This window comes from Mercurialis annua, linkage group LG1-X (assembly GCF_937616625.2).
Source record: "Mercurialis annua linkage group LG1-X, ddMerAnnu1.2, whole genome shotgun sequence".
NCBI lineage: Eukaryota > Viridiplantae > Streptophyta > Magnoliopsida > Malpighiales > Euphorbiaceae > Mercurialis > Mercurialis annua.
In genome coordinates, this window is record NC_065570.1 from 69,186,043 (window position 1) to 69,208,741 (window position 22,699).

Consider the following 22,699-nt stretch of genomic DNA (forward strand, 5'->3'; position numbering starts at 1 on the left):
GAGTTTTACCAATCAAAAGCCAAACCAAATATAGCTCGGTTCATTTACACCCTATCAGCTTTTAATTATCTAAAATGGTTAGAAACAGTGATATGAAACAAAAATAAAAGTAACTGTACCAAAATAATTACAAATTATAAATATGGTACCTATTTGAAACAAGGTATAGAAAAATGGTATCATTTTAGCTAATAACCCCAAAAAGTTGAGTTGATCAAATGTGTTCTTCTACCAAGTCATCCTAAGTGAGGAAGTGCTTTTGACTATAATCTTTTTAACTAAAAGTTCTGATGATTATTAAATAGCATAAATATAAGCATCCCAAGCAGGACTAAACTAGAAATCAAATGCCATAAGATATTCGAGTAAACCCCAAAGTTAACTGCTAAATCAGCACATGCATTTGCATAAAAGGTGACTGCATTTTGAATTTCACATATCATTAAACTCCAAAATTAGCCGTAAACCTAAATATGTGGATAAACAGCTTCCAAATTCCCTACTAAATGTTTTTAGTCGATAAATTCATTCTCAATTACAATTGAATATATTGGCAGAATAGGAAAGTATAAAAAATAAAAAATATGGGTGTTTAAGAAATGTAAACGGCAGCAATATTCTTAAAAAATAAAAAAAGTTCATGCCGCAAAAATTAAGCAGAGTCCAAAATTTACACTTGCAATCCATGCACGATATTGACAAAGGTAGGCAATTTTCGGTACAGAAAACATCTGGAAGCTGATAAGCACCAACTATAGTATCGATTTTCGCCAGAGAGATCCTTTGGAAGCTGATAAAGACTTCACCTTTGGGAAAATAAAGCCAGCCTTTGGGGGAATTCCGTCCACAAGTGAATTCTCGTAAATTTCCTTGCATTCTTGTACGACCTGGAACAATGACATAAGCACTTTTAAAACTAAAGTAGCTGAAATCAGCCATCTTCATGGCAGATATTGTTTTCAACTGTGCTCCCCGGCATAGGAATGACAACAAAAGTGTTTGTTCTTGAGGATGATCATTCTCCGCAAATTTTAGATTTCCAGTTTTGATTCATTTAAAATTCAGGCTTTGACTTTGTACGACAGAATAAAATCACAGGGAGGTATTTACCTCTTTTGCATCCTTTCGCGGTATGCCTTCTCGCAGTCCAACAAGCTTCTCAACCACTTCATGCTGTATCAGGAAAAAATATCATATAATAGGGAGATTGTTGGAGAAAACATTCAGGACTGTTAAGATAGATTTGTGCAGCGATATTCCAATAGAAGAGCAAAAAAGGAGCAAATAACTATTAAACTAAAGCAGTATTTTACCGGACAGTCTGGTTGATGTTCAAGAATATTAGTATAGATGAGTGTGAAGGTATCCAAGCTCTCTGCTGAGGCAAGTTCTCTCAAGTCGCTTAGTATCCTAGTTCTACTTTCTACTTTCTGTGTCGATGAACAAAAATCAAGATCGAGCAAGAAAGTGTATTTTGTCACTAAATAAATTTTGAGAAATAAGCACTTACAGCGACACTTATGTACTCCCTGAAGAAGTCCATAATAACTTCTTCATCAAGCCTCATTCGTTCTATGGTTTCTTCCTTGATATAATTTCTCTATAACAGCCAAAACACATTAGCAATAATCTATCATAGAATTTAAAAACCATTGAGAAGAAGGTTTGCAAGAAAATATCCAGTTCCCGAATATAAAAAGGAAAAGGACCTGTGTCAGTAGATGATCAATGTAAACCACTACTGTTTCTTCCAGGCAAGCTTCAACGAATCTCCTAAATGATCTTTCTTCAATATACCTTAATTACCAAAAAAATGAAACCAAGAAGAAATTAAACTTCTAGTTCAAACCGTATATATAAAAGAATGGAAGTAGAATTTTAAATCAGACAATGCATTCTTCAATAACTAGAGATACTACTAAGGTAAAAGTGCTGGTATCAAAATAATTTGGAGCCATCCTAGTGGAAGATCTGTATTTCATGATGACAAGTTCAAGATAAGAGGATGTTTGAACTGCATTCTTACAACCTTGCACGGATTGAGTTTTTAATTTTTTTTCTTTGAACAAACCCTAAACTGATAGATTGAGTGGAAGTTTTAACCAACATATGCTCAAATAAAAGACAGGCTCAAAGTACACCTTATCATGAAAAACCTCAAAATTTCCTAAACCTTCACCTTTTGTCAAAGAAAAGCGAAACGGGATAAAGAAAAATAGTTGGCACTGGCAACAATACTGATAAGAGAAAGAGAAACAAATGGATTGTCCTATGCAGCTCAGATTACATTATGTCAACACTTCAGCTCAACTAGGTTCCTAATTGTGCTTTAAAAGTGTTGAAGATGCAACTCCTCTCATAAACTTCGCCATCAAAATAAGAATAATAGCTTAAGACGTTCAAGAACTGGTTTTCATAATTTCTAACCATAAATCTTCTAAACTAAAAGCTATTAGAAAGGGGAGCTGACTTGAGGAACTTACATCTTCACATCTGTAAAATAGTCGCCAAATGTTGCAACAAGATACTCTGTGACCTGTCCTTCAGACCATTCTGAAACATTCAACATTGAACATCATTCAGATAGAAATCATTTTATTTTAAAGTACTATGAAAGCACGTTAATTTACTTTGGCATGACAGGAAATAATTGTATGCAGATAAAATTACAAAATGATCCAAAGCTTGGTTGATTAGAAACATCACATCATTGTTGTTTTGGAATGAAAGGTGGAGTTTGAGAGGCTTATTGGAAAATAAAAGGGATTAATATAGAGAGAGAGATTCTTAATCATTACAGAATATTTTTTAAGCAGACATATCACAAAGCAGTTTGTATGGACACTTCACATGAATTCTAGTTCAGATTAAATCTCAATGGTCCCCCTCCCAACAGAAGTACTCAAAAGAAATATTTTTCTCTCGAGTCATCAATTCCTATATTAATGACTGATCTCCTCAGCAGCAACCTGAATTACAGAGAGATGGTTGGAGTCTGATTTCCACAAGTTTGCCCTGTGGTTTGCTGTTGCAGAAAACAATACCCACTCAACCAAGAGTCCAGCAGCACCACGGCCATGTGGAAGAAAACAACTAGTAAAGAGACTTATTATCAGTCATTAAAGTCATTACACCAGGCATTAGCAATTGACATCAGTTGGAGAAGAGACTATTAAAATGAACTGTATATCTGATACATCAATGAGATTAATGATATGATTTTAGTACCATAAGGGATGCTGATGGGAGTTAGTAATGGTCAGAGCTAGATTACCTTTCTGATAAAGTTTGACAAGCAACTCATGCACTCCAGGATCTTCAAAGATAACCCTTACAGTTAGATGCACCGCTTCCTACCATTGATAAGAAGTTTAAAGTCAAGTTTTTGAAAATCTTCTTCAGAAAAAGAATACCCATCAAGACTAAATTATATGTTACCAAAATAGATTCGCTGTAAGAAACAGCTATCAGAAAGACAGAAACATAATAGAAAATAGGACTCCATAGACAACTCCATGTTGGAGCTATGTGATCTATCTATTTTTGCACCATATAGTATCAAAACACATGAAGGTAAAAAAATGTAATATCAACACAGAAATCTGGAACCTCTGAGTTTAATCTTTTCTTTTATCCATTTTAACGGACAGTGTAACCTCAAGAAAAAGATTGCCAAAGGCTGTAGATTGACGAAATAGCTTGGCATCAATTTTTTTTTTCTCTATTGTCAATAGTTTGTGTTCATAGTGGTTTCCTTATTTGATCACTAGATTATAGGCCGACTTAATGCTGCTAATTAAATCAGGATTGATATGTATATAGCAGTAGATTAGCATTTGATTTACTTCCCTTGTATAGTAGCTAAGTTATAGGCTGTAATATAGCTGTGTACAGCTTGTCTTTTCCTTTGTTGGCTCATAAGCCTTTTATATAATAGAAACCCTACCTCATTGAGAAGGTACTTCAGCCAAAATTGACATGGTATCAGAGCCATCTTATTCTGAAAATCTATCTTGAATTTCTTAGCCCCTCTAGTCTTGATATACATAGCCCTTCTTAGATCTTTTTTTTTTTTCTCTCGAATGGAACGTTTCGAGAATCACTGTGTTCGCTTCACAGGCAAGAATTATACAGCGTGGGAATTTCAGTTCGAAACTTACCTTCGTGGTAAGGATTTATGGAATCATATCGATGATTCAGAGACTCAGAAATCAGTGGAGATTAGTGCTAGTGTGTCTTGGGCTGTCCAAGATGCACAAATTCGCTCCTGGATCTTAGGTTCTGTGGAACCTCATATTCTATTGCATCTTCGTCCTTATAAGTCTGCCAGAGATATGTGGGAGTATCTCAAACGTGTTTATTATCAAGATAACTCAGCGAGAAGTTTTCAATTGGAACTGGACATCTCGCGTTTCTCGCAGGGTTCACTCTCTATTCAAGATTATTATTCTAGCTTCATGAGTCTCTGGGCTGAATATTCTGATTTAATATTAGGAGATGTACCTGTTGCTGCCCATGCCGCCATTCACACAGTCCATCTCAATAGCCAACGTAGTCAGTTCTTAATGAAGCTTCGCTCTGAATTTGAATCGGTTCGATCTTCTTTGCTGAACCGTGATCCTCTTCCTTCATTGGATGTATGTTTTGGGGAACTTCTTCGTGAGGAACAACGCTTAGTCACCCAATCTAGTATGCAGCCACCTATTTCTACTCCAATAGCCATGGCGTATGCAGCACATGGGAAACCTAGAGCGAGAGATCTAAGCAAAACTCAATGTTATTCTTGCAAAGAGTTTGGACATATTGCTCCTCAATGTCCAAATATGTTTTGCAGGTATTGTAAGCAAGAAGGTCACATTATTAAAAGTTGTCCCATCCGCCCTCCTCGCCCCACTTCCCGTGCAATGCAAGCTGTTGAAGTTACAGCTGAATCTGTGGACAAGCATCCTGTACAGGCTGCTGCTGGACAGCCACCTTTGACACCGGAAATGGTACAGCAGATGATTGTTTCCGCATTTTCTGCCCTTGGGTTGCAAGGTAAAAATCTTCCCTCTAGTCCTTGGCTTTTGGATTCCGGCGCTTCTAATCATATGACCAATTCAGCGACAGGGCTCTCTAATATTCGTCCGTATGTTGGTTCCACTTTAATTCAAACGGCCAATGGCCAAAATCTGCCGATTGTGGCTATTGGTGATATCAATTCTGCCATAAATGATGTGTTTGTTTGTCCTAAATTATCTAATAAATTGATTTCTGTGGGACAACTACTTGATAAGAAATATGATGTTCACTTTACGTCTGATGGTTGGTGTGTGCAGGATCAGGAATCGGGACAGCTGATAGCGAAGGGACCTAAAGTTGGCCGTCTTTTTCCGTTGCATCTTTCAACTCAGAAATTTTGTTCCTCTTCCAATTTATTGTCTCTTGCTTGTACTCTTGCCTCTCCAATAGAATGGCATAAGAAACTTGGTCATCCTAATTCTATTGTCCTTTCTCATTTGTACAAGTCTGGTTTATTAGGAAATAAAAATAAAAGTGCCAAGATTTCTATTGATTGTTCGTCATGTAAGCTTGCAAAGAGTAAAACACTTCCTTTTTTTAATCAGGGTAGTCGTGCTTCTAAAACTTTTGAACTTATTCATAGTGATGTTTGGGGGATTGCACCAATAATTTCTCATGCTTATTATAAACTAGTCGTAATCCTGCGCAATTGCGCGAGATCAATATGATATATATTTTTCTAAAATATTTTTCATATTAGATTTGTTTCATTCACATTTAAAAATAATATATTAGACGATGATCAAATTTTTAAATTATAAAAAATATTAACTATTGTATTATAAAATTTTAAATTGATTCAAATGATCAGTCATATATAAGTTTATTTTTTTCAATATTTTTCATCCACATCTCTTTTAAAATCTACCTGCAAAATATATTTTATGAATATAAAAAAATTGCCTATCTGTTTTCAAAATATTTATATTGATATATAGAATAAAAAGGTGAAATAAAAAAAGAGCAAAAATAATTAAATAGACCAATAAGCTTTTATATATATTGAAACATTCATAAAATTTAAAATTTAAAAATTATAAATTTATTTTAATTTAGTCAATCAATTGAAAAACTATCAAATTTTTCAAATAACCGCTGATATACTATTTCTAAAATTGATACAGGGTATCCTAATTTGATTTTTTTTTAAATACATATTCAATCGTCATATAAGAACAATCAAATCAATTTTGAAAATTTCGATATATTTCCAATAAATCTATCAAAATTGTGATAGATTTACAATATTTGAAAGATTTAGATTATTTCTTATAAAATCAAAATATTTATTTTTTTGGCACTATTAAACCTTAATAAATGGTAACTCAAATTTGCAGATAACATTTATCCATTAAACAAATAAGGAAGTTTGAAAACTCAACATGAACTATGAAATTTTATTATTTATTTATAAAAGTAGAAGGATCAAATTACACCTTATCCTAAAATATATATGCTAGTAAGTACCGATAATTTATTCAATATGTCTTTCAATTTCCTGTGTTTTTTTTGTTCAAAGTGATATTTGCATAATTATGCCATATGCATAAATCCAAGACTATAGTTGATTATTGCTCGAACTATAATTTTAGCTTTTGATTTCTCTATTTTAATTAGGCATGAAAGCATTTTGGCAAATATGGCTCAAGATTGTTTGTTGAGTTTGAAGTACTTTCATATTTTGTTCAATGAAGATGGTATATATTCATCAAAAACAAAACAATGAAGATGATACATGGATACTGAACTACGATGAATTAGAAATGCTAGATTCATTTATATTATTTTATAATTCTTAGAAGGTTTAAAACAAATTAAACACTATTAAATAGCTCAATAGGATAAACACTAAATAACTAATGTATATAAATAGACTATTTATTAAAAATTAAATAAATAAGTAGTTTAATAAAAATGGGAACTCATGAGAATGCTCTATTTGGTGAGAATTAATGAGAGGGCTCCGTTGGTCCTCTCAATTATATAATATATAGATATTTTGTCACTTTCATTGACGACTACAGTAAGTTTACCTGGATTTATTTTCTTAGAGCAAAATCTGAAGTGTTTCATGCCTTTAAATTATTCCTTGCTCATGTTGAGACACAATTCTCTACTTCTATTAAAATTTTAAGATCTGATTCAGGAGGTGAATATGTCTCTACTGAATTTCAAAATTTTCTTCTTTCTAAAGGGATTGTGGCTCAGCGTTCTTGACCTTATACTCCGCAGCAGAATGGGGTTGCCGAAAGAAAGAATCGCCAACTTCTTGATATGGCTCGTGCATTACTCTTAGATTCGTTGGTTCCTCCTACATTTTGGGTGGAAGCCATAACTACAGCTGCCTATTTGATTAATCGGCTTCCTTCGCAGGTTATTAATCTTGATTCTCCTTATTATCGTCTGCATCAAAAACATCCTCATTATGGCAATCTTCACAGGTTTGGTTGTGTTTGTTTTGTTCATTTACCTCCTCTTGAACGTCACAAATTGTCTGCCCAATCTGCACGGTGTGCATTCCTAGGCTATAGTGTTGTTCAAAAAGGGTTTGTGTGCTATGATGCAACTGTTAATAAAGTTCGTATGTCGAGGAATGTTATTTTCTTTGATAATCAAAGTTACTTTCCTGTTGATAATTCTTATTCTGCTCCCTGTACTATACTTCCAGAATTCTCCATCGAGTCTCCTCCACCTTTGGTTTCTCGGTTTAAGCCCGGTCACGTATATGTTCGAAGAGGTCCCAATCATTCTCCTGCTATCACTGTTTCGTTACCTGCTTCTGCTACAACTAATCCTACACCACCACTGCGTCGGACAAGTAGGGTGCCAGTTGCACCTAAAAGGTATGGATTTTCGTCTCCTCCATCCACTACTGCTCTTGTTGCCACATTATCTTCAATTGATGTTCCAGCAGGGTATAGTCAGGCTGCCAAACATGAATGTTGGCAGCAAGCTATGCAAGAAGAACTTCAGGCACTTGAGACTAATCATACCTGGGATCTAGTGGACTGTCCTTCTTCTGTAACCCCACTTGGTTGCAAATGGGTTTATTCTATCAAAGTACGCTCTGATGGTAGTTTGGAACGGTATAAAGCTCGCTTAGTGGCTCTTGGCAATCATCAAGAATATGGTGTAAACTATGAGGAGACTTTTGCTCCGGTCGCTAAAATGACTACAATTCGTACCGTTCTCGCTCTTGCTGCCTCTCAAGCTTGGTCTTTACATCAAATGGATGTTAAGAATGCGTTCCTCCATGGTGATCTCAAAGAAGCCATATACATGAAAATTCCACCTGGGCTTCTTTCTTCTCCGACCTCAACTGTGTGCAAACTTCGCAAATCTTTATATGGCTTGAAGCAAGCACCGCGGGCTTGGTACGATAAGTTTCGATCAACTTTACATCAATATTCCTTCAATAAGAGCAAATATGATGCTTCTTTATTTCTGCGCAAGACACCTACTGGAATTGTTGTGCTTTTGGTGTATGTTGACGATATTGTTATTACTGGTTCTGACTCTGAGTTGATAGATAACTTAAAAGCTCATCTTCAAGCTTCTTTTCATATGAAAGATTTAGGTCGTCTTACCTACTTCTTGGGACTGGAAATTCAGCCAACTACTGGTGGTCTCTTTATCAATCAAAACAAGTATGCTACTGATCTTGTTGTGTCAGCAGGACTACTAGATAGTTCTTCTACTGATTCTCCTATGGAGGTGAATGTCAAGCTTCGGAAAGAGGATGAAAATCTTTTACCTGATCCTTCTCTCTACCGCACATTGGTTGGGAGCTTAGTGTACCTTACAATTACAAGACCGGACTTGTCGTTTGCTGTGCAGCAAGTCAGTCAGTTTCTTCACTCTCCTTCACATCAACACCTTGCAGCAGTAAAGAGGATTATTCGTTATGTAAAAGGGACTTTGTCTCGTGGCTTATTTTATTCTACTCAATCTTCTCCACTTTTGGCAGCCTATAGTGATGCGGATTATGCTGGTTGTGGCGATACACGTAGATCTACTACTGGTTGGTGTATGTTCTTGGGTGATTCTTTGATATCTTGGAAGAGCAAGAAACAAGACAGGGTCTCCAAATCTTCGACTGAATCAGAATATCGTGCTATGTCTCAAGCTTGTTCCGAGATTTTGTGGCTTCATGGTTTAATTGGTGAGCTTGGTTTCCCTCAAATGGATTCGATACCCTTGCACGCTGATAATACAAGTGCCATTCACATTACTAGTAATCCTGTTTATCATGAGCGTACAAAGCATATTGAGGTTGATTGCCATTTTATTCGTGATGCTTATGAAGATAAAATAATTTCTCTTCCACATGTTTCTACTGATCTTCAGCTGGCAGATATATTTACCAAGGCCCTCACTTCTAAGCGTCATCGTTTTCTGCTTGGCAAATTGATGCTTTTAGATGCCCCCACATCAATTTGAGGGGGGATGTCAATAGTTTGTGTTCATAGTGGTTTCCTTATTTGATCACTAGATTATAGGCCGACTTAATGCTGCTAATTAAATCAGGATTGATATGTATATAGCAGTAGATTAGCATTTGATTTACTTCCCTTGTATAGTAGCTAAGTTATAGGCTGTAATATAGCTGTGTACAGCTTGTCTTTTCCTTTGTTGGCTCATAAGCCTTTTATATAATAGAAACCCTACCTCATTGAGAAGGTACTTCAGCCAAAATTGACATCTATTAGTAATAGGTGATGTTAAGTCAAACAATTTCGATAAAATTTCTGGTGGTGAGATGCAGATCTAGAAGGTGATGAGAATCCTTAAACTGTATATTTCTTAAATTTAGAACCAAGGAAGAGAATCCTTGAACTGTACATCAACTGAATGAAGAATTATGTTCCAGTCCAAAATGGCTTCACTCCAACAGGTTATGAACTAAGACTCGAAAGGATCCAACATTCACACATATTCAGGTCTTTGGCTTCATTAAGCTATAATATCCAAATTTGAGAGCATGGTGTATCGTGATGACTCATTGTTCAAAGGGTAATGAAAAGGAGAAAGGAATAAGTAACCGAAAAGTGAAAATGAAACAAAAGTAGAGAGCTAGAAAAAGAAAAAAAGCGCTTTGAAAATTTATACCTTTGCAACTTCAAGGAAACCTTTGCAAGTATCTTCAAAATTAACCTGACAAAGACAAAAAGAGTTCCAACTTAATACAGTAGAAAAATTGCTAAAACAAATTTCTTTTTTGATATGCGGGATGTGAAAAATTGATGTCAACCCATCAACAGATATGAGATGTGAAGTGAGAGACAACTAGGAAATCTTTCCCACGATTATGAGATATTAATCTTTAATGCTTATTTTTAGAATAGTATCTTAGATCGTAATAATGCATAAAAGAAAGAAAGAAATGCTCTTCTCCGCAAGCAAAGATGAGAGTGACATTCTAACAATTACTAGGCTTTTCTTTTTGCATACATTTGCTACAGCATAAAGCACAAAGAAACATATAAAACAAACAAATGGGTTGTAAAAACAATACATCATTGGAAGAGGAAAACAGGGAAGAGAAAATAAAAGAAAAGATGAAGAAACCAGGCCCCTAAACTTAATTGCTGAGACAGCTGTCTGAGTAGTATCCACATAAACAGGAGTAGCATACACACTGGCATTACATTATTTCAACTTACAACCAATTAAAGATTCTAATGGCCTAATCAAAACTAGGATATAACCATCGGTTCACTAATTTTCCAACAACCAGTACATTACAATACTCTTCCTAAATCCTTCACTCCTTCCATCTCTTTTAACTACTGTTTCCTTTCCAATTCCTTTTCCAGTCATGTCCATACTAACATTTTCAATTGGAATTTATTTGAAAGAGTAGGAACTGAAGAGGGAAATTTTCACCTGTTCCGCATAGTTTTGAGGAAGGGTTTCAATGGTGCTGCTGCTCAGCTCCATAGCAAGGTCATAGCAGCGCAGATTGTTGTTTATCTGTGGATGATTCATTGGAAACAAACTGTAAATGCAAGCTGCATTCAGCACTCAAATATTAATCGAACAAGTTACAGATTGGAAATATCTAAAGACCATTGCACATAAAGGTTCCAGGCCAATATCAGAAGCAGGTTCCTCGAGCCTCTTCCTTTCAGCTGCTTGAAAATCTATCATCACCTAAAGAAAGACAAAGGGTAAAAACAAAAAGTAAATATAAGAATAAATCCCAGGCTATTGCCAGATATTTGGCATTCTTCGCTCGAAGTATGAACAAGTTATAAATGTGATAATGCCTCTCTTTCAAGTAGGTGCAGTTCTATTGAAAAAAAAAACCGTGTGCTATCAATCTATCAACATATGACCAAACTCTTCAGTTATGAATAAAAATATAGTGACGATCACTACCAAATTTTAGCAATCGTTTCAACAAAATCCAGCCATACTTGCCTGAATAATAGCCAAAGCAATCCTGTATAGCATAACGTCAGTACTGTTTTCCCTAACAATTTGAACTTGTTCCCCAAGAATCCTGAACAGATCAACAGCAGCTGGAGTATACAGCTTTCCATCCTCTGTTTTCTTAGGTGGTTGTACTTTATCAGCTTCCAGAATATTTAAATACCATTTCTAGAGTAGTGTAGACAAGAAACAGTTGAGAAAGATTACTTAAAGTGAGTACACACATTAAAATGATACAGTATTGAATGATCAAAACATTATTTTTACCCTTGTTGTGGCTTGCATCCTCTCAACATATGAGTTCATGAGGGGATCCATGGCACCACTTTCCGAACAGACTTGAGCTAGAGACTCATCAACACCGAGCCCAATCAGATTATCCTGGTATTCAACGACCCAACCAGTAACCTAGTTGAGGGAAATCAAAGTCATCAGCTGTTCAATCTACAGAACATCATTAGTGTTTTTTTTAACTTGTTACATTACATCAATATCTAAAAGTATATTCCTATAATCATAAATTCAATATCAGCAAAGACGTTTAGCTTATAGATCAGAGAATTACTATGAATATATAATTTCATTCCAGCAATAAAAATCATTGAGCTGCTTGTTAGAATGATTTTCCAAGATACCTAGAGCAATTTTAATATATCAAACATTTCCCAAAAAATAATGTAATTTTCATGTTGAATTCGCCAAGATGCAAACTTCAATTGCCAACAAAGGTGTCATACTTCCCTCTCCCCTCCATTATCTTCTCTTGAACACAGATGTCTCGTCTTCATTATCGAAGGTGGTGCTTATGCAGGTGCTGAGTACCAAGAGAGCTCAAAAAGCCAATATAAAGCAGCTAATGCTATGTAAATTCACATTAAAATAGCTCAAGTTGGCTAATGAGCAACTCATACTGCATTGTAATTACGCCCAATTAACTATCCTTCATAGCTACTGTACCTCAAGGATTCCAGACAAGACATCAAAAAGGTAGAAGGGACCTGTATTGGTACCTTTAAAATCTCTATATTTGATAATGTATTTGCCCTGTCGCTGAGCAATCTGAGCATCTGAATGAACCTCTCGGTATACAGATTTACCATCAGGTGGAATATTTCATATCTGCCAATATCAAAGACCAAAAAAAATGTACATGAATTTCTTATCCACCACAAGTATGAATATTTTTATGGTGCTAGGCATAGCTTTGGAAAGTAGTCCTGGGATGGACTAATGTAGCATATGAGCCAAGTTAATCAATGTTCAATGGTATATTGCTTCATGACAATTACTAATATCAACCAGGAAAACAAAAAGTAGAAACAGAAGAAAATGAAACTAGAATCTGAGTCCACAGTTCCAGAATTGATGGAATAGCTTTAAAATATTATTCTGAGTGCAAACATTCCGTAAATTAATGTAAGCATTTGGAAGAAATACGGCAGAAACATGGCCAACTTGAGGGTTTACATTAAAATTTGCACTTTAGACAGAAAGACATTTATTTCACTTGTCTTGATATTTTTTTTTATGTTATCTTGATATAAGATGGTGACTTTATTAAATTGCATTAATTAAAATGTGTATTGACTTTGCCTTTATGCCATCTTACAAAAGCTTTAGTTGATGAAAAGTAGAGACACGGGAGAATTTGTTTGTTGAAACATTTTTTTTTTTTCGCCATATTACAAGAACATAAAGAAAATAAGAGGATATCAGAGGTGTTTAGTGAAGCAGAGATGAAGTTTCAAGGATGGATCCAATTATCCAATATCAGGGATGTGTTCTCATAATTCAACTCAACTAAGCCTTAATCTCAAGTAAACTGAGGTCAGAAAGATGTGTTCTCGCAAATTTAAAAACAAAAACATATAAACAAGATTCAAAAAAATCAGAAGAGAATAAAAGTTTATGAATAGTATTTTAAGTCTTAACCTTATAAGACTTGATCAATAACAAGTCAACTTCAGGTTCGTATGTGTGCCATATTAAATTTAATATAAAAAAGCAGCTCATAGCACATTTGTTAATACTACAGCCTGCATAATGCCAGTGGAATAATACAATGGGGAAAAAAGAGCAAAATACTATGAGGCCCCCCACATTTGTCATAATTCACACTTTAGTCTCTCCTGTTTGAAAATTAAATGATATGGTCCTTCGCTTTTGTTTCTTTCAACAGTTTAGTCTCTCCGCCCATTTTTGGTGTTAGTCAACGGAATCAATGGACTTAGGGGTAAATTAATTTTCAAACATAAGGGATGAAATCGTTGATAGAAATAAAAGTGAGGAACGAAATCGTTGACAGAAATAAAAATGAGGAACGAAATCGTTGACAGAAATAAAAGTGAGGAACGAAATCGTTGACAGAAATAGAAGTGAGGAACGAAATCGTTAAGAGAAACAAAAGTGCGGGACCATATAGTTCCGTTGACTCGGTTAACTAACACCAAAAATAGACGGAAGGACTAAATCGTTGATAGAAACAAAAGTGAGGGACCATATCATTTGATTTTCAAACAGGAGGGATTAAAGTATGAATTATGACAAATGTAGGGGTCATCATAGTAATTTGCTCAAAAAAGAATAGATAAATTCACTCTTGCACATAAAAAAATACCATCATGAGGCAGAATGAGATTACAAAAAAGTAGGCAGAGATATTGAGAAAAATATAAGATCTCAAATTGCAAAAAAATTACAAGAGTACGCCTAAAATAAAGATATTAAGCATGGGGCACACCTTGGAGGAAAACATGGGGCAACATAGTCATAAATATCTCCAAGCTCTTCTCCAATCTAAATGTCAAAAGTGTTAAAAAAAACAAAGGAATCAAATCTCAATAGAAAATTATAAGTAAATGGAGCCCATAAAGTTGTAGAATTTCAAATTGAAACAATGTACAAGAGAAACGATGCCAAAAATCATCGTGCGATCACATTAAACCATTTCAGCCTACCTTTAAATAGATATAAGACTTAATAAGCAATGAAGAAAGTATATAATAAGCAAGAAATTATATAGAGTTGATAGTACACATGCAACAGTTGACTTCACAAGCAAATAAATGAGGACCTACACAAGCAAACACATGCACACATGGACACTTTCAATTATTCCTATCTGACAAGGGAAGCAGAAAACCCCTATATTAGGGTGTAATTTCTAATCTATTACAAGTGTAAGGAAAGTTCATCATTCTGATAGTTGGTACATTTGAAAACATATATAGGTCTGCCAATCTTTTCAAAGGGATAGATACAGGAAATAGAAAAAAAGTTTAAATATCATTCACTATGCTCAAAGATACCAAACCTTGATTAAAGATCAACTTTCATGGAACTTGTGCTATTATATAAGAAGTGGACAGGTTAAAATGATCAGAACCCCTTTTGCCTTTAAAGTTACAGTACTCATATGAAGCATACCAACTGGCAAGACACCGAGTTTTCTTTGACATAATTTACCACATAAACTGCAAGCTTATAATCTTTTACAAGTTCAAATGAAATGTTAAAACTTAATTTTTCACAAGCAAAACATTCACTAAATCATGCTAGCACTGCAAAAATGTATCATGTATTATTCTTTATGTCAAAAACTTAATATAGAATATTCAGAATGATATTTTCTGAAATTTAAGAAAAATAATTGCATGCATCAACTCTATGCTCAACTAATTTTCAAGGTTGTCGTAACCTTTGAATAATTTCAGTTTGGAAATAAACTCTACCAAAATCAATAAATCCTATAATTTGAACATCCAATAAATTTGATAATTGTCCAAACTTGAGGACTAAAATATTTATTTCCCAAAGTTCTAGAAATTAACAGTACATACCAAACGGGCTTCTTCCAAAGCAGCTTTGAGGTCTTCTAAGACAAGCTGATAGACAGGTCACTATTAGAAAAATACATATTGAATTAAAAGATGTATGTTTATATACAAGAAACAAGCCAGGAAAAAATTTACTTCTGTAAGTAGCCTATTAAATCGTCCTTCAACAGACTTCCTAATCTGTTCATAGCATTTATCCTTGTACCCCTTTCCCTGAGCCTTTAACTTTTGTTGTGCAAGGTTTTTGGAAGAAGCCATTGCAGAAGTAGATTTTCTGTTGTTTAAACAGGAAACAAGGAAGCAACAAGTAATAGTCTGAATTATAAGACATCGCTGGAACATAAACTTGCAATCAACAAGGAAAATCTAAAATAACATGGAAAATTCAGTAATGAGAAAAGGCAAGTGAAACTAAGTATCAAGTGAAGATGTAAAACTAAAAAACTGAAAGGAAATACTTGGCAGATCTGCGAGGATTAGCAATTGTAGCCATTGCACCACCTCCTTCAGCCTCAGCAGCCTCCTCAGCAAGTTGCTGATCAAGGATCTCTTGCATTTCAACCACCCTTCATTGATACAAAGAAAAAGAATCACTAATTCATCTCCTTACTACTGCAGAATTAAGATGAATTTGCATGCAATACGCTTTTCAGCATAAGATTTATTTTTCATAATTAACGACTTAAATCTCCATGATTTATCGAATTGGCTTCTAAAAAAAGGTAAAAAACATAAATTCTATATAAATTTTTAAATCTATATATATTATGTAAAGTTTAATCTACAAAAGCATATTTGACACTCTATTTTGTCAAAGATATATAAATTTGAAAATTGAAAGAATCCATGATAGTATTCTTAGAGTAGATTATTATTTTTCTGCAATTAATTGATTTGTAACATGTTATATATGATTACATATATAATACTTAAAAATGTAAGAAAATTTATATAACCCATGCCGAGCATGGGTATTAAGCTAGCACATCAAATAACATCGTAACGGTAAGCTAATACCACTACTATGCCATGCGTAGATAAGAACTATTGTAGAAAAGTAAGAAGTTGATTAATGTACCTTGCTTTTTGACACTTCAGGAACATTGTCTAATTCTTTTCAAATTATGTTTAAATATAATGCATGACATGAATGATAAATTGTACAGAACCAAGTGCTTTATTAATGGTATGATGTGTTTACTTTTTTCTCCAGAATTAAATTTTATTTTTAAGATAAAAACTGTTAGGGCAGTAATGTTGGATTTTCCTTGTAGCCATTAAAGTAGCTATTGTACATTTCATCTGCAAGTTTACTTATCAGTTCAACAATGCTACATACTAGCAAATATGTAACAGAAGACCACCAAAAAACCCTTATGGTGATACACCATGTGAAAATCTTCAGTCCCTGAAGTGTCAAATACAAATCACCAGGTACTTTTTCTTGATTTCCCAGTTATTATAGAAAATGATGGTTTCTTACTGACTCAGCAAGCCTATCATACATAAACAAAAATTTGCGGCCTGAGTAGGTTGCCAGCAGCATACCTTAAAGCACGAACCAGGGTCTGTGGACTGCAAAAGAACGAAGCACAAACATTTAGTAGATGTCAATATGAAACAATTTCCAATTTTGAATCGCTCTAGCATGACATCTATAAACACATAATTAAATGAATTACTGGTGAAAAAAGAATGTAACCGATTACTTAGATATGCAGCAGGTGGATTTTTTTGTCACTGTACTAAATATTTATAAAGAAAAAAAGCTTTAAGAAGAATGGCGAGGACTTGGGCATAATACCTTGTGTATTTATCATCACTACTTTCTCTAGAATGAAGGACCAAATAAAGATTTCAACTTATTGATACTAATTCAGAAATGAGTGTACTTCTGCAGAATAAACTGGAACTCACAACATCCATTGCACAGCAAAAATGACACCGATTAAAATTCTATTGTCCAAGAAACAAAGTAATTGAGATAACTATGCAAAGACTTGCATTGTAAGTTAATGCATTTAAAAAAGAGCAAAATATTTTATGAGGAAAGAGATAGCTTTCTAAATACAATAATGAAACCTCAAAAAACTGACTACAGTTCCCTGATTGATTGTCCAAATTGCGCCCCATCCTCCAACAACAGACCTCTTGATTTGGCATGATCAAAGAATTAGCACAACCTCAATGCAATGCTATTTTTTATGCTAAATTTAGCATGAAAAAGTAGTAAAATGCTATATTTAGCATACCATTCTAATTTTTTCTGCAAATGCAAAATATAAAAAAGAAATGTTATAATTACTTAATATGACAATTATCTATTAATTTTTTTATTTGGTAATTTTTTTCAATTAAATATTTTAAAATTCTTTAAATGCAATATCTTTTTCTTTTTTATATAATAAAGAGCTTTTCTAAAAAACATTATTAAGAGAACCGATGATTTATATGAAAATAAATTGTTTTCTATTATATTGGCATATGGTCTTCTATTGAAAAATTGACCGAGATCGTTAAGATAAAAAAGAGGAAGCACGCAATTTAAAATGAAGAAAGGTAAAGAAAAAGAAATAAAATGTTAAAATAATAAATGCAAAAAAGAATAGTTGTGGTAAAATTGTAATTAATAACGAATTGCTATTGGATGCTATTATTTAGCATATGCTATAGTAGGTGTTGAATTTGGCACAAAATATAGCATATGTCATTAGCGTTAACTATAGCACCGCATTGGAGTCGGATTTTAAGACCCTGTAATAAATTATAGCATTAACACCTCATTTTAGCATTGCATTGGGGATGCTCTTTAGATATAATGCAAATAGCCTTCTCTAATTTAGTAAAATCATAGATTCAAACAAGCAAACAATAACTCCCCTCTTTTGACCAATGACCATTATAAAGAAGAAGAACCTTGTACTACAGGCATTGCCTTTACATAAAATATACAGTTAGTTCATAAAGAATGATTGGGGAAACAATCACATGCAAAGATACAGCCCAAAAAACATAGGAATAATTACATGAAATGAAATTTTTGAATACATAATCAGTGTACCTTTCTTTTGAAAGTTTGTAGAAGTTTGCAATATGGTCCCATAGTATCTTCTCAAAGGTCTCCCAAGTTTGGTCTACATCTTCAAAATATTCCCTGGCATTACAGAAACGAGTCCTTAGACCTCTAACCTTACTGCATTGTGTCTTTTAACTCAGAAGTTCCTTGAGGAAAATGATCAGTCATTATATTTCTAGCGGATATCCTCATTTTACTTCAATTATCAACTCAGAGGAGCTTCCAGCTAATATAAGTAAGTTTCCTCTTCAACAGTCTTGATTTATTTTTAATGCCTAAATTAGCTTTGAAACAGGCGTTACCTTAATCTGCCAACCTCTTCTTTATGAGATGATGCAGCAGCCAATGCAAATCTTCGCTTTCCGTCAAGTGCTGTTAACCTCTATAAAGAATTGAAAATTACAAGGGATAGAACAAATTAAAACATATGTCTAATGTGAAAAATGAATTTGCGCAGGAATTTATCATGAGAAGCATCCACTGGTGCTTTACCTCGTAAGTATTAACAATCTCTTTATCGTCACTTAAAGAATTTCGTGCTTCAGAAGCTTCAACGGAAATGGACATCATACCCTCAACATCCTAACAAGAAGCAAGAGAATGGCCAGAGCCAGACTGTAACCATGAAGATAAAAAGAATGGATTGAAAGGATGATAGAAAGTGAAGCTCAAGGAATCTCATAGTGCAACATGTAAAAGTTCTAGACATTATCATAAGGAAACAACAATCACATTGTAAATGAATGCCCCATTAAACCAAAAATGTCATTTTAATTTAACAATGTTTGTCTCTCCTATGAGGTCATTCAACGACATTCGGTAGTCGTACCTCGTGGATCATACTTTAGGTGCAGATTCCATCTCAAAAACGCATCTCAACTACAACTTTCCTCTTTCCCTATTGAAGAACATATCCCACTATTTTTTTGAGAAATGCCAACCAAGTGACACAATGGGGCCATGGGTCATGAAACAAATTGACCCCCATGCCCCTTCAATGTGGCCAATGAACTACTCACTTTAGTATGTTCTTTTTCTTTTTCTGGCTCGGGAGATAGCAGTCATGGTAGTAATATTTCGGACCCCAACTCCCAACTCAAGGCACCAATGGAAAAGTCATAAAAGAACATTAAACATAATTTAGAAGAGTGTTACCACAAAAAATTAGTCAACGTGTTGGAAGTTTAAATGAAAGTTTAATAGATTAGTTCCATTAGTTCGGTGACTTTCGAGAAGGTTTCTTTCGCCTCGGCAAGTACCTAAAGAATCAGAGTTTATGGCAAAATCACTCTTTATGCAACGGAGCGTCAAACAGACTTACCTCTCCGTTAACTGCATTTTTATATAGACTAGAAACTTACAAATGTGAAGCATCATCCCCATGTACACATACTATAATAGATTGTTGCAATTTTCTTTGAATATTAGACAATATTAATAACCAATTTTAGTAAACCAAGGATTTGAAACAAAAACCCACCTTCAATGTCATATTTAGATTATTCCTTGTGTTGCTGAGAAGCTTTATCTGATCATGATTTTCAATCAAGGTTTGACATTCTTGGCAAAGTCTGAAACAAAAGAAATCATGAATAAGACAAATAAAATGCCAGAAAAAAAAGTCATAAACTAATATAAACAGTTTTTAAGAAGTTGAATGCATCATTGTCTACATATCTAATCACCAAAAACATACTTTTCAATGGAAATAAAATTCTCACGAAGCTCATTAATCGTATTCTGAGACAAGCTAAGTGCTTCCAAACCAGATTGTGCTTGTTCAACCTGTATTTAAACGAACCAAACACAAAACATGAAATATAATAATCATTACTCTCTTCTCAAACCTGTGTTTTTTTTTGGCAAAAAAAAAACTGTGTTTATAAAAGAATCATAGCTGTGTATGTAATATACCTGCTCCGCCACCATAGTACTAAGTTGCGCATCATTTGCCTGCAAAAACAGAGAGTACAAAATCAAGAACACAAACTAGTATCATACTAATTGCTACAATTCAATTAAGTTTATTCAATACTTTGTACAGCATTTTGAATTTTGATTGCAAAATAAATAAAGTATCCCAAACAATGATGTAAATTGAATTAACAATGATTATGTTATAGTGAACACAATCTTAACTAATAAGTTTTTATCAACACGGAATAATAAGCTACTTCTATTTCCATTTGCTATCAGCAGATATGCAGGAAGCAACAGAGTTCTAAAATTAATTTTATATCACAGTTAATAATATCGTCATTTAGATCCAAATTATGCAAACAGTAACCAAATGAAGTGAGAAATGGAATTTACCTGTTGGCGCGTAATGTAATCAGCTTTGATGGAGGCAATGGATTGCAAGAGGTCAGGTAACGGCAGCAACTTCGCCACCTCTCTCACGGAGGATTCTTTAGCTTCGATGCCTAGATCTTCCATTTTTTTCTTATTCAATTATAATTACAGCATCAAAAGGGAAAAATCAATGTGTTGAAAGAAGTGAATTTGGTTTTTGAAGGAAGTGATTATCGATTTTATTTTTTTTGCTGAATAATCATTACCATTCGTGACCCGGCAAAGTAAAATTGGTTTAGCTGTGAAAAATATTTTTTCCTAGAGCTTTGAAAATTATTCGTTTACATTTTTGATAAAAATAATCTTAAATAATAATATTAAATATCTTATGAACAAAGGATCACTTTACCCCCTGAACTTGGCACAAAGTATCAAAAACGTCCAAATTAGCAAAACGGGATCACTTTTACCCTGAACTTATCAAATTTAGTACAAAAACCCCCCTCCCCACTCTCACCCTAGAGAGTGTACCTCACTCTCCGGTTTTAATAGGGGTTTTGGTTTTCTAAGGTGGTTTTTGATTGAAAAAAGTTTAAAATAGTCCTAATTTTTTTTAAACATTTTAAATTAATACCTAATAATTTAAAAAAATAACAATTTCATCCTTTTAATTTCAAACTTAAAATTACAAATTAATCCTCCAACTTTTACTTATATTCCAAATTAATCCCCAAAAATTATATTTTTTAATAAAAAAATTAAAAAAATTTAAACATTAAATCAGACCCATGGGTCAAAAAATTGACCCATGGGTCTCAGAGGAGCTGCCGGCAGCAGCTCCTCCGTTCTTGCTCGTCTGAGACGAGCAAGCACCTGCTCGTCTGAGACGAGCAAGAACCTGCTCGTCTGAGACGAGCAGAGACCTGCTCGTCTCAGACGAGCACGAACCTGCTCGTCTGAGACGAGCAGATCTGTGCTCGTCTTAGACGAGCAGATTTGTGCTCGTCTGAGACGAGCACAGATCTGCTCGTCTCAGACGAGCACATCCTTGCTCGTCTCAGACGAGCAAGGTTCTGCTCGTCTCGGACGAGCACCGACATGCTCGTCTGAGACGAGCAGCAGGTTCCGGCGAGGAGGATCTCCTCCTCGCCGGAAATTGTAAAAAAAAAATCAATTTTTTTTGAAAAAGGTTCATAAAAGCCCCTGAATTAATTAAGATTAGTATTTTAGTATGATTAATGAGTATTTAATTAGAATTAATGAGTATTTAGAATCTCACTCTCCAATTAGGGTGCCACATCAGCATAGGGGTGTTTTTGAAACGGTTTTGCCAAGTTCGGGGTAAAAGTGATCCGGTTTCGCTAATTTGGACGTTTTTGATACTTTGCGCCAAGTTCGGGGGGTAAAGTGATCCTTTGTTCAATATCTTATTTAATAAATGAACAAAGAGTCAACGCACCCCCTTAAACTTGTGACATAGGATCATTTAACCCAGTTTTTATTTGTTGAGCAACTAATCCCAAAACTCTTCATTTTTGGATCACATAACCCCATAATTGTATTTTAAAAACACGTAAAGTACAAATTGGAGGTGAGGGATGCGAAATAAAAATTAAAAAGTTCCTAAATTGTTGCGAGAAAATTATCCTAAACTTATTTTTTGCAATAAAAATATAAATTATGGGGTTATTTGACCCAAAAATAAAGAATTTTGGGGTTAATTGCTCTAATAAGTAAATATTGAGTTAAATGACCATGTGTCACAAGTTCAGGAGGCGCGTTGACCCTTATAAAAAGAACAAATGGTCAACGCGCTCCCTAAACTTGTGACCCAAGGTCATCTAACCCAATTTATAGTTTTTTGACCAACTAATTCTAAAACTCTTCATTTTGGGGTCAAATAACCTCATAATTCTTTTAAAACGCGTAAAATATAAATCGGAGGTGAGGGATGTAAAAAAGTAATTAGATACTTCCCTAATTGTTTTGATATAATTAT

The 22,699-nt window shown here is 34.2% G+C and overlaps 1 protein-coding gene across 3 annotated transcripts; it reads right to left on the reverse strand.

Moving 5' to 3' along the window:
• Positions 1-488: 488 nt before the first annotated feature.
• Positions 489-21,016, reverse strand: LOC126669758 (exocyst complex component SEC6). 3 transcript variants are annotated; one of them, XM_050363309.2, is made up of 25 exons: positions 20,722-21,016; positions 20,323-20,361; positions 20,105-20,193; positions 19,889-19,979; positions 18,901-18,990; positions 18,711-18,790; positions 18,394-18,486; positions 16,881-16,907; positions 15,791-15,898; positions 15,468-15,606; positions 15,336-15,380; positions 14,237-14,292; positions 12,507-12,615; positions 11,764-11,904; positions 11,485-11,664; positions 11,131-11,214; positions 10,948-11,034; positions 10,171-10,215; positions 3,275-3,353; positions 2,484-2,553; positions 1,710-1,797; positions 1,511-1,600; positions 1,314-1,430; positions 1,111-1,173; positions 489-887 (listed from the first exon to the last, which is right to left on the reverse strand). In XM_050363309.2, the coding sequence occupies exons 1-25, from the start codon at positions 20,842-20,844 to the stop codon at positions 753-755; spliced, it is 2,268 nt and encodes a 755-aa protein (XP_050219266.1). In that variant the 5' UTR covers positions 20,845-21,016; the 3' UTR covers positions 489-752. The 3 variants fall into 3 exon arrangements, with proteins under 3 accessions (XP_050219266.1, XP_050219274.1, XP_050219282.1); XM_050363317.2 differs by lacking the exons at positions 19,889-19,979; positions 20,105-20,193; positions 20,323-20,361; positions 20,722-21,016 and adding exons at positions 19,238-19,306; positions 19,428-19,825; XM_050363325.2 differs by lacking the exons at positions 20,105-20,193; positions 20,323-20,361; positions 20,722-21,016 and having other exon boundaries at positions 18,901-19,023.
• Positions 21,017-22,699: the final 1,683 nt, after the last annotated feature.